Genomic DNA, 12,552 nt, shown 5'->3' on the forward strand with positions numbered 1-12,552 from the left:
CAACGCTCGGGAGGAAGTGCCGGCGGCTGGCGGAAGGCGGGCGCAGGAGCTCTATCCGTGAGGGCGGCGGGGACAGGGGCTGCTGCGAGGTCACTGACTGCAGGCCCTGGCCGCGCTCCGGAAAGGGAACGCGGCCGGGCGGCACGCAGTACGGGCCCGGCTCTGGGAGCCGTCGTCCTCCTCGAGAGAGCTCCGTCCATTCAGGGGGAAGCGGCTGGTCCCGGGCTCACCTGAGCTCTGCCCACTACTCCCCTGGCGGACCTGCCTGCCGTCGGGATGGACGAGGAGAGTCTGGAGACAGCTGTGCAGAACTACCATGCCCAGCTGCAGCAGGTGGAACTGGCCCTGGCTGCGGGCCTGGACGCGTCCGAGCAGGCGGACCTGCGCCAGCTTCAGGGCGACCTCAAGGAACTGATCGAGCTCACGGAGGCCAGCCTGGCGTCTGTCAGGAAGAGCAAGCTGCTGGCCACGCTGGACCAAGGGCGCCAAGTCCCGGAAGACGCCGAGTACCTGGCTTTCCAGAAGGCCATTGCCGAGGGGGTGGAGGTGCCCGCCGCCCCCGGGGCCGACCTGGAGGCTGTCCCCGAGAGGGAGGCGGGGCCGGAACGCCCCACACCTGCGCGAGCAGAGGAAGGCGGAGAGAGAGGGGACCACGACCCGGAGGACGAGCTGAGCGGTGCCAAGGTGAACGCGCCCTATTACAGCGCGTGGGGCACCCTGGAGTATCACAACGCCATGGTTGTGGGCACTGAAGAGGCGGAGGACGGCACAGCCTGCGTGCGCGTGCTCTACCTGTACCCCACGCACAAGTCCCTGAAGCCCTGCCCGTTCTTCCTGGAGGGAAAGTGCCGCTTCCAGGAGAACTGCAGGTAAAGCCCTCTGCTGCTAGCAGCAGGCACTGTGGCCCTCCCTCTGCCTGGCCGCGTTGTCCTCTGTGCAGCAGGGCTCTGGCAGTGAGAGAGCTCCCGGTGGCAGGCAGGTTTGTACAGTAGCGTCCTTCCATCCTCTTGGGTAAATCAAGAAGTCTTGGAAGGGCTGATGTTGAGAAGACCTGGCCCCAGACCCTTCATCAGCTTATTCTCCAAAATGAAGCTGTTAAAATGTACTTCTCCTTTTTTTGGGGGGGGATGAGGGGGCGGTGCTGAGGATGAAACCTAGGTTCTCCGGCCTACTCTACCACTGAGCTACAGCCCAGCCCCCAAAATTTACTTAATGTTATGGAAATATTCAAACATACCCGTCTTCAACTTTACCACATTTTCCAGTCTCCTTTCATCTGTTTTGTCTATCCAACTTTTTTTTTTTTTTTTCCTTTTTCTGGGCTAATTTAAAGCAAATTTCACAAGCTCCTGTTTTTTTCCTCCACCCTAAATGCCTAGCATGTCCCTCTATTCTAGCTGCTAAGGATGTTATTGAACAAATGTGACAGAAATACCTCTTGTGTATTACCGTCATCTTTTTTTTTTTACTTTATCTTCAGGAGTAATATTTACTCAGCCAGTAGTCCAGGGTAATTACCCCCAGTTCTTTGGACATTTTTGGTTTTGTTTTCCTTTTAGAGTACTAAAACGACCCAAATTTATTCCTTTAGAGTTCTAGAGGCTGAGGTCCAAAATCATTCTCAGTTGGCTGTAGTCACAGTGTTAGCAGGGTTGGATCCTTCTGAGGTCTGAAGGAAGAGTACATTTCCTTGCCTTTTTTGCTTCTGGAGACCTTCTGCATTCCGTGGTTCATGGCTTCCTCCTGTCGCTCCAACTTCTTGGTTGTCATGGTCACATCTATACTCTGCACATCGTATTTCTTAATAGACTTGGCATATTTCCTTCTTCCTTCTTCCTTCCTCCTTCCCCTTCCTCCTGTTCCTGCGAAAGGTGCTTAAGTCATCAGTGTGCTCATTGGGTTTCCTTGTCCATGTGACCAGCAGCCAAATCACCTTCCTGCCAGATTACTCTGTGGTGAGAGATATGATGTATTTCTTCTGATTTGCACATGCTCACTGCTCTGTGCAACAATCGTGTAGGTTAGCCTTGCCAGTCCCCGTTTTACAGATGGGAAGACAGGTACTGTGCCACTAGTCATCAGTCCAGGGTTGCTGGGCCCTGGCACTGTTCATCTGATGCTGCTTGCCGTGTCAGCTTGGGTTTGAACTGAAGACAGTAAAGCATCTTAGAACACCCACCTCACCACCACCCAAGTTATTTCCTTGGATTTGCTTTGGATTTTTCTAAAATAGAAGAAATAATATAGACAGTGTTGAAGTGTTCTTCCCCCTCCCCCCGCTGTTATGACAAATTTGGTGTATATCTTTCTAAACAATAGTGATTCTCTAAGACGCGTCTATAAATGGTGTATATCTGTGTTTTGTTTTAATTTCTTTTAAATAAATGGTATTGTACAGTATGGTTCATTTACAACCTTTTTAGTAAGTGTGATTTTGAGAGACATCCAAGTTGATATTTATATAACTGGTTTATTTTAACTGCTATGTTTTTTTTTCCTTATATACCACATTTTACTTATTCTGTCCCCTTCTGATGGTTTTTGACTTCCATTTATTACAAACAACATACACCAAATATCTTGACATCTGTACTCTTGCACCACCAGCGTATAGTGAACCCTATATGCACATTTTGGTGCAGAGTATACACATTTTTGGTTTCTGGATGACATTGCCTAGTTACTAGTCGTATTCCTGCTGCCTACAGTAATATTGTCCAACTTTCAGATTTGTGCGCATTGAAAAGGCTGGGCAATAGCATCTGCACAGAATTTGTATTTCTCTGTATCCCTCAGAGTCAGGCATCTTTCCACACATTTGTTACAGCTTAATCTCCATCTCCCTCCCCTCTGAAAAACAGATGAGAACCATCCCTAGATACGGGAGGAATAGAATGCATTAGCTCATGCCAAGGATGTAAAATGGTATGTAAGGAGCAGCACAGGTGGACTTCTTTACCTGGTTATTGTGAAATAAGTTCAGATATGGAAAAGACAATGTAGGGAGCTATTTTAAAGTAAACCCTGGCTATTACCATTCAGATCCAAACTACCACTTGCCAGCCACCCCATAAGCCCCTAACAAGGAGCAGCACAGGTGAACTTTGTTACTGTGCACCTCAACCCATAACAGCTTTCTCCCTCCTCCAAAAATAATCAATCTTATGACACGTACCTCTTGTATATCAAGTGTAACTGATGTAAACACTATAATTCAGCCTTGCCCATTTTCCAAACCTGATTCTAGCTGAATCTAGCCATTCTCACACTTCTGCAGGCCTTTCCTGTCCTCACTGCTTCTCTGTTAAAAGGACCAGATCCTTTAGCTCATCAGTCAACACCTATGGTGACGTTCTACACGTGGTGTTGCAGTTCCTGCGTATTTGCTGTTGGATCCAGGTGCTTGATCACACTCATGCACAATCCTTTCAGCAGGACCAGGTACCATTCGTTTATCAGGAGGCATCATCTGTTAGCCAAAATGAAAGGGGCACAGTTCCTCATTTGGCCACCCTACAGTTAACGTAGGAAAGGAGAATAAATGCTGGATGTTTCTGTCTTGTTTGCTTATTTTCCCAAATAATGAATTCATTCTTTTTCATTTTGGGAAAGTGACGTATTAACTTTTAAAAATATGATATCCTGGGGTCAGGCATGGTGGCTCATGCCTGTAATCACAATTACGTGGGGGTGGAGACTGGGAAGATTGATGCTTGAGGCCAGCCCAGGCAAAACAAGTTAGACCTCATCACAACCAATAAAAAGTGGTCATGGTAGCACACACCTGTCATCCCAGCTACACAGGAAACATAAATAGGAGGATCATGATCCCGGCTGGCCCTGACAAAAACACGAGACCTTATTTGTAAAGTAACTAAAGCAAAAAGTGCTGGGGCATGACTCAAGTAAGTGGTAGAGTGCCTAGCAAGCACAAGGCCCTAAGTTAAAACCCCAGTCCCACCAAAGAGAAAAAAAGAAAAATTCAGTAGTTTTTAACTAATATTCACCATGTTATATAGTCATCATCACTATCTATGTTGAGAACTTTCATCCCAAACAGAAACCCTGTACCCATTAAGGAATAACTCCCAAGACCCCTTTCTTCCAAACCCTCAGAACCCCTCTTTGCGTCTCTCTCTGAGCTTGCCTTACAAACGCGTCATACACATGTTCTCTGGCTTGTTCCACTTAACATAGCGTTGTGGAGTTTTTGTTGTTTGGTGGGCTGGTTGGATTTTGTTGTATTAGGGTTTGAACTGAGTGTGCTTGCTAGGTGGGTGGTATATCACTTGAGCCATGCCCCTACCCCTAATATTGTGTTTTCAAGGTTTCTCTATGTTGTAGCATGTATCAGAATTTTTTTCCTACCACTGAGTCACCACCCCCCACCCAGTTCTTTTTTTTTTAGTTGTAACAAATGTGTAACGAATTTACTATAGTAATGTAAGATGTTAAAAATAGAAGAAATTCTAGAGATAATTAGTCCATTTTTTATCAATATAAAAAAACACCTAAGAAGCCTAACTTTATTAAAAAAAAAAAAACAGGAGGGAGAAATGGCCCAATCAATGTATGCACATATGAATAAATGAATTTAAAAAAAAAACACTTAACACAGTTTTGTAGATCCAATGTCAAAAGGTGACGTCCTTCCTCCTGTCACAGTGCCAAAGAGGTGCAGGATGTCACACAGAAAGAGACAGGAAACATGAGTGTTTTTATTTGGTCTCACTCCCTCTTCCTATCCCACCCAGTTCTTGTATCAGCATCTCAAGTCTTTTTTATGGCAGAATGATACTCCATTGTATGGCTGTATCACTTTTATCTGTTGGTGGATACTTAGATTATTTGTTTCCACTTTTTGGCTGTTGTGAATAGTGCAGCCAAGAATATGGGTGTGCCAGTACCTGAGTACGTGTTTCCAGTTCTTTCGGTTATATTCCCCTAAAAGGTATTTATTTTATCCTTAAAAATATACATATAGATAATCACTAGGTCAGGTCAGTTGCTAAACTTTTCCCCAAGTGGCTGCACCATTTTATATTGTCACCAGCAGGGCACAAGGGATCTAGTTCTCCACATCCATGTCAACAATTACTACTTTCCATTTTTTGATAATAGTGATCATAGTGAGTTTAAAGTGTTATCTCATTGTAGTTTTGATTGGCTTGCTGTGTTAAGTATATTTTCATGGGCTTATTTGTAAATAAGCTTATTTCTCTTTGGAGAAATGTCTGTTCAAATATTTTGCCTTTGTCATTTTTTTTTTCAGTGCTGTGGCTCAAATCCAAAAACTTGCACATTCATAAAAGTTTGTGTTGCTTAAAAAACAAACAAACAAACAAACAAACCTTGCACATGCTGTTGCCCGTTTATGATTTGGGTTGCTCTGATGTTACCAGCCCCTTATAGATACATAATTTGCAAATATTTTCTCCTATCTCTGGGTCGTCTTGTCACTGTTGTCCAGTTCATCTGTTGTTTCTTTCTTCTTCTTTTTCTTTTTGCAGTACTGGGGGTGAGCTCAGGGCTCGTGCTTGTGAGCTAAGTGCTGTACCCCTTGAGCCCCCAGTCTTTTAGGGTTGTCTGTTTCTGAGATAGGGTCGCACTTTATGCCCAGACCAGCCTGGACCTTGATCCTCCTATCTGTGCCTCCCCACCTTGCTAGGACGACAGCCCAGCCATTCTGATGGAGTCTTAAAACCTTTCGGCCCAACTGGCCTCGAACCATGATCCTCCTGATCCAGCCCTGCCTCCCAAGTAGCTTGGATTACAGGTGTGTACCACCACACCTGGCTTGCCTCTTTTATTACCTAGGCTTTTGATGTCAGTTTTGTTTTGGTTTTTTTTTTTTTTTTTTGCACTATAGAAGTTTGAACTCAGGACTTTGTGCTTGCTAGGCAGGTACTCTACCACTTGAGCCACACCCCCAGCCCTTTTTTTGCATTAGTTATTTTTTCAGTAGTGTCTCACATTTATGTCCAGGCCAGCTGGACCCCCATCCTCCTATTCACACTTCCTGAGTGGCTGAGATGATAGGCACATACCACCACTCACAGGTTTTTATTGACTGAGATGGAGTCTCTTGAACTTTTTGCCAGGACTGGCCTTCAATCTTGATCCTCCTGAGCTCTACCTACTGAGTGGCCAGGATTATGGTCATGAGCCACTATGCCCAGCTTTTGCTGTCAAATTTAAGAAACCATTGTCTCATCCAACGTTATGAGAATTTTCACCTATGTTTTCTATAGTTTTCACTCTTAAATTTAAGTCTTTGGTCTATTTGAGTTAATTTTTATACATGATATTAAGTAAGGGTCCAACTTCATTGTTTTTTTCAGTACTGGGGTTTGAATTCAGGGCTTCAGGCTTGCTAGGCAGGCGCTCTACCACTTGAGCCACTCCACCAGCCCTGTTTTTGTATATTTTCGAGATAGGGTCTCAGGAACTATTTGCCCAGGCTGACTTCAAACCTCAGTCCTCCTGATCTCTGCCTCCTGAGTAGCTAGAATTATAGGCATGAGCCACTGGCTCCTGGTTCACCTTCATTCTTTTGCTTATGAATTTCTGGTTTTCCTAGCATCTTTTGTTGAAAAGATCTTTTTTGTTTTGTTTTTGTGGGACTGTGATTTGAACTCAGGACTCTACTGCTGAAGCCAAACGTCCAGTCCATTTTGCTGTAGTTATTTTGGAGATGGGGTTCTTTCTAACTATTTGCCCAAGCTGACCTTGAACCTTGATCCTCCCGATCTCAGTCTCTCAGTAGGTAGGATTACAGTTGTGAGCCACAGGTGCCCAGGAGTTCCTTCTATCTTGATGTTTTTAAATCAGTTGACCAGCACTGGTGAGGCTAAAGTGGGAGGATTACAAGTTCACAAAACCCCATCTACATCCAAGACCCTATCTCAAAAAACCAAAACAAAATAAAAAATCAACTGACCAGCTGGACTGCTGGTGGATGTCCATAGTCTTAGCACTTGGGAGGCTAAGGCAGAAGGAGGATGGTGAGTTCCAGGCCAGACTGGGCTATGTAGTGAGACAATACCTTAAAAAAAAAATCACGGCATGCCTGTAATCCTAGTTCACAGCTGTAGTCCTAGCTACTCGAGAGGTAGAGCTAAGAAGAATCAAGGTTCAAAGCCAGCCTAAGCAAAAAGTGAGAGCCCATCTCAACCAATAAAGGCTGGGCCTTTATTGCAGCTGTCATTCCAGCTGCATGGGAGGCACAAATAGGAGGCTTATGGTCCAGCTTGGCATAAACATGAGACTCTACCCAAAAATAACTAAAGCAAAAGGGCTGGGGGTGTGGCTGAAGTGATAGAGCACCTGCCTAGCAAGCCCAAGGCCCTGAATTTAACCGCCAATACAACAGACAAAAAAGTGTTGCTTCAGTTTTACTTTTTTCTTTTTGTGGTAGGACTTGCACATTGATAAGGCGGCACTCATAACACTGAATCAGGATCTCCAGTCCTTAATTTTTAGTATTTGTAATTTTTCCAGATTTGCTTCAATTACTGATTTCAATTTTAATCCCTTGTAGTTAGAGAAGGTACTTTGTACAGTTTTAGTCTTTTAAAATTTATTGAGATTTGTTTTGTGACCCAAAATATGGACTATCCTGGAGAATGTTTTATTTGCACTTGAAAAGAACATATGCTCTGACATTGTTGTGTGGACTGTTACCCACTTATCCATCAGGTCTACTCAGTCCTAGTGTCCAGGTCCTCTTCCTTGTTAATCTTCGGTCTGGTTCTGTCTGTTATTGAAAGTGGAGTATTGAAGTCTCTGGTACTTTAGAAATATCTTTCATTCTCCATTTCTTTTCATTTTTGATGCCTATATTTGTTGATAGGTATGTATAACTTTGTAATTATATTTTTCTCTCTTTTTTTTTTTTTGGCAGCACTGGAACTTGAATTCAGGGCTTCATGCTTGCTAGACAGGCACTCTTACTGCTTGAGTAAACCCATATATTTTCTTGATAGAGTGATCCTTTTATCAATATCCTTCTTTGTCCTTTGTAACAGTTCTTGAGTTAAGTCTATTTTGTCTCATATTCATATAACCATCCCAGTGCACTCTGTGCTGCACTATCTCTGTCTCGTCTCTTCTCTCTGTTCAGTACTGTGGTTTGGACTCAGGGCCTTGCACTTGCTAGGCAGAAGCTTGAGCCATGGCCCACAGGCCTCCAGCTCTCTTTAGATCAATTTTCATGGAATGTTTTACCTTTCACTTTGAACCTATTGTTGTCTTTTTGTTTATTTGTTGTTTTAGATTTTTGTGGTGTTGGAGATTGAGCCCAAGGCCTCCTGCATGCTAGGCAAGTGGTCTATCACTGAGCCACATCCCCAGGCCCTATTGTCATCTTTGGATCCAAAATAATTCTCTTATAACTAGCATAGATTTGGTTAATGTTTTCTATACGTTCTTCCAAGCTCTGCCTTTTAAATAGTTTCATCTACATACACTTAAAGTAGTCACATTGAGGAAGGAACGCTTGTCTCTGCATGTCTTAGAGCTGTCTTTTTCTCATTCTCTATGACTGCTTTTAATGTTTACTTTTTTCACACATCTTTTTGATTCCTGATTCCCTTTTCCTTGTCTGCAAATTTTTTAGATACTTTCTTAACAATTATCCTAGGGTACATCTTAAATTTGTAACAGTGTAGCTTGAATAACTATCAAGTTAGCTTCAATAGTATTAAAATAAGAAAAAAACACCTCCGCTTCTGTGTAACTACTGGTGTCAGTTGGTCATTGGCAGTGCCCTGTGTGCCTAAGACAATCAAGTGTGGCAAGGAACTTCCCAGAATGCTGGCCTAGGCAGCGGACAGAGGCCATCTGTGTGTATCTGTGGGAGGTTGCTGAACCATCCCTGCTCCATGGCCCTCTTTCCCACCCACTGATACTTGTCTAGGAAAACAGCCCTAGCAAAGTTGTGGAGTGAATGCCAGCCCTCAGCTGCTCCTGTGGCGTTAAAACAGTTTCCTGTCTGAATTGATGGCATGTGGGGTGGTTGGTAGTTTTTTCATGTCTTTATTTGGCAAGGTTCACAGTTGCAGTCTTAGGTCTGTCCCATTTCCTCTTCATTCTTTCTCTCAGGCTTGGTTTTGGTTTTAATTTTACTGGTGCACTGACATCTAAAAGTTACAGCACTGTTAGAACTGGGTTCTCTTAGGTTTTTTTCAGACATGGTGTCACATACACAGGTGAGATAGCCCAGACGGTCCTCAAACTCACAGTCCTCCTGCCTCAGCATCTCAAGTGTTGGGATTATAGGTGTGCATCACCACATCCAACTTTCCTACTTGTTTTGAGAAGGACTCAGTGCACGTATGCATGCACACATCCATCTTCCAGTACATCTACCTGAATAACTGCTGGTGTTCAGGGCTTTGTGTCTCATGAAGAGGGAATGAGAAACTGTGATCACAAGGCATCTGCCCAGTGGATCTTAAAGGAGAATTCAAGCTTGTGCACATGTGTGTTCGCGTGTGTGTTTATGCATGGGTATAGGTGTGTATTAGTGCGTATGCATGTGTGCACGTGTTTTATGAGAGTACACGAATTTGTGTTGTGTGTTCACGTGTGTGATAATGTGTATATGCATGTTGAGAATGTGCATAGATGTGTGTGCATATATGCGTGCAAGTTTGCACGTGTATATGTGGATATGCAGGTGTATATTGGTATGTAGTGTGTGCATGTATGTGTGATTGTGTATATGCATGAAAAAGTGTATGAATATGTGACAGTGTACCTGTATGTACATATATGAATGAAAGTGTATGTGTATATGAGCAAAAGGCACATGTATATGTATGTGAAAGTGCGTGTGTATATGTGTGAGTGTGAGAGAAAATGTATATGTGTTTGCTTGCATGTTTGTCTGTCTTTCTGTCTTGCTTCCTTCTGGACAATGCCCTGGTGATGGCCTTAATGCTCTTGGGCCTGTGTGCCCCTGGAGGGCCATGTCTGAGCTACTGCTTCCTGTGGCCATCTCTGCAGGTTCTCCCATGGGCAAGTGGTCTCTGTGGATGAGCTGCGCCCCTTCCAGGACCCAGATTTGAGCTTGCTGCAGGTGGGCTCTGCATGTCTGGCCAAGCACCAGGATGGCCTCTGGCACCCAGCACGGATCACGGGTGAGGCTGGCCACAGGGCCCCCCTGGTGAGCTCTTTGAAGAAAACCCTCTCTGTGCTTCATATGGCCACTCCCCACCTCCTCTGGGTTGGGCACTGGGACTCCGCCTGGGCCCAAGAGGACCAAGTTTGCGCTCAACACCTCCCCCTTCCCTCTCTATGTTTCGTGTGGCTCCTGAATAGTGGCCCACTCATCAAAGCTATTGACCTGTACCCTGTGTCTCCCCTCAGACGTGGACAGTGGCTTCTACGCAGTTAAGTTTGACTCACTGCTGCTGAAGGAGGCTGCAGTGGAAGGGGACAGTATTTTGCCTCCTCTGCGTACAGAGACCACAGAATCATCTGACTCCGACGACGGTGATGCAGGGGACTCCAGCTATGCCAGAGGTAAGGACCCAGAGCCAGGAAGGGGGTACGCAGTTACCCTGAGAGGCATCTGACTGATGGGGATAACTGCGAGTAAGTGATATGTGAAGCCAGCTCAGCACCAGGAGCCACAGCAGAGAGCCACAGAGAACCAGAGAGTGTGTGCAGGCCTAGAACAGGGTTGAGGAACACGCACAGCAGTTACAGCTGCATGGTACCAGGTGGCAACTACACTGTGGTCTCAGGATGAGCAAGCTACACCTCTTCCAGGATCCAGATTTGAGCTTGCTGCAGGCAGACCCTGCATGTCTGGCCAAGCACCACAATGGCCTCTGGTATGCAGGATGAATCATGGGTGAAAAGATGGATTACTGTAATGCTGGACCTGCCAAAGTGTCACAGGAAGTGACCAGTTGATTACACAAGGAGCATATCAGGGAACCGACTTCCCAGACTTTGGGCCTGAGTGCCTGGTTGGGGTAGGGGGTATGTGAAGCAGTAATCTTAGCAGATGGAAAGCATGTCCAGACAGCCACAGCACAGATTTCAGGAAGGAGAAATGGTGGGTAGTGTCCAGCCCTCCCAAGGGATTGGTAAGGATGAAGATAGACATTCCCAGGGATGTGTGACATGAACTGCTGGTTTCCAAATCCTGTGTCTATGGTGACATAGGTGATAAACCAAGGAGGTGTAGTTGGCCCCAGGGCAGCCAGTTTGCCACCCAGAGGTGCAAGGGATTGTGGCCCTGCCCAGGAGCTGGAACCCAGGGCACCCTGGGAGTCCTTTGGCTGGCTGAGCCACTGCCCTCTGTCTCCTGCAGTAGTGGAATCCAGCACCACAGACACCGGAACCTGCAATTCAGCCTTCGCCAGCTGGGAGGTGCACACACGGGGCATCGGCTCCAAACTCCTCGCTAAGATGGGCTATGAGTTTGGCAAGGGTGAGTGCATGCTACTTTGAGTGGGTAGGGTGCTGCAGTGCAGCTGAGAGGTCCAGCAGCACTAGCAGCAGACCTGCATTTTCCCTAGGTCTGGGCCGACATGCAGAAGGCCGGGTGGAGCCTATCCATGCTGTGGTGTTGCCTCGAGGAAAGTCACTGGACCAGTGTGCAGAGATACTGCAAAAGAGGACCAAGAGGGGCCAGGCTAGTGTCAGCAGGCCCCCACGATGCCAGGGAAGTGGAGGTGGACCTAGGGTCCGCCCACCCCCTCGGAACGTGTTCGACTTCCTGAATGAGAAGCTGCAGAGCCGGGTTCCTGGGGCCCTGGAAGCTGGGATGGATCCCCCAGGGAGGAGGAGCAAGGACATATACCATGCCAGCAAGAGTGCGAAGCAAGCCCTGAGCCTACGGCTCTTCCAGACTGAGGAGAAGATTGAGCGGACCCAACGAGACATCCGGGGCATCAAGGAAGCCCTCAGACGGAATGCTGGCCGGTATGTGTGGGGTCCAACTGAGGCTAGAGTATGGGTCCTAGGTGGCATGCCCACAGGATACCTGTGGGAGGTTACCTGACCTGAGTGGTGATGATTCTGAGGAGGTCTTGGTATTGGAGGATAGGCATTCCCACAGCAGTGAGGGGTCCTGGTGGCATTGGGCCAGGAGGCCACGCTGACTGGCAGGCCCTTCCTAGGCACAGCGTGGCGGCAGCCCAGCTGCAGGAGAAGCTGGAAGGAGCCCAGCGGCAGCTGGGACAGCTTCGAGCTCAGGAGGCTGGCCTACAGCGGGAGCAGCGGAAGGCTGACACCCACAGGAAGATGACGGAGTTCTAAAGACCCACACACACCATGGGGGAGCCCTGGAATGCCAGCTTCCAGTCCCCTTGGCGGGGAGACCAGCTGTCACCCTAACACCTAGGACACCCCCTGAAGAGGGCCAGTGCACTCTCAGTCTGCCCTTTGTTCAACCTTGCCAGCTTGGAGTGTGTGGACAGAGCTGAGTGGAGATGGGGCTGCAAGTTACTTCTGGACACTTACTTACCACCTGCCAGTGTCTTGGGTATCTCCTTAGTGAGGACATTAAAGTGATTTCATCACAATGTCACTCAG

The 12,552-nt window shown here is 46.6% G+C and overlaps 1 protein-coding gene across 1 annotated transcript; it reads left to right on the plus strand.

The window, feature by feature from the left end:
• The first annotated feature begins 3 nt into the window (after positions 1-3).
• Zgpat (zinc finger CCCH-type and G-patch domain containing) lies at positions 4-12,547 on the plus strand. The gene is made up of 6 exons (XM_020161036.2): positions 4-869; positions 10,009-10,142; positions 10,372-10,527; positions 11,327-11,446; positions 11,535-11,940; positions 12,138-12,547. The coding sequence occupies exons 1-6, from the start codon at positions 277-279 to the stop codon at positions 12,274-12,276; spliced, it is 1,548 nt and encodes a 515-aa protein (XP_020016625.1). The 5' UTR covers positions 4-276; the 3' UTR covers positions 12,277-12,547.
• The last annotated feature ends 5 nt before the right edge of the window (positions 12,548-12,552 follow it).

Source organism: Castor canadensis, chromosome 5 (assembly GCF_047511655.1).
Source record: "Castor canadensis chromosome 5, mCasCan1.hap1v2, whole genome shotgun sequence".
Lineage (NCBI taxonomy): Eukaryota > Metazoa > Chordata > Mammalia > Rodentia > Castoridae > Castor > Castor canadensis.

Bases quoted from the DNA above. Each gene is read 5' to 3' on its own strand.
- Zgpat (XM_020161036.2), top strand. From the start codon at position 277: ATGGACGAGGAGAGTCTGGAGACAGCTGTGCAGAACTACCATGCCCAG. The intron at 870-10,008 runs GTAAAGCCCTCT...CCATCTCTGCAG, and splicing joins CGCTTCCAGGAGAACTGCAG to GTTCTCCCATGGGCAAGTGG. The intron at 10,528-11,326 runs GTAAGGACCCAG...TGTCTCCTGCAG, and splicing joins GGACTCCAGCTATGCCAGAG to TAGTGGAATCCAGCACCACA.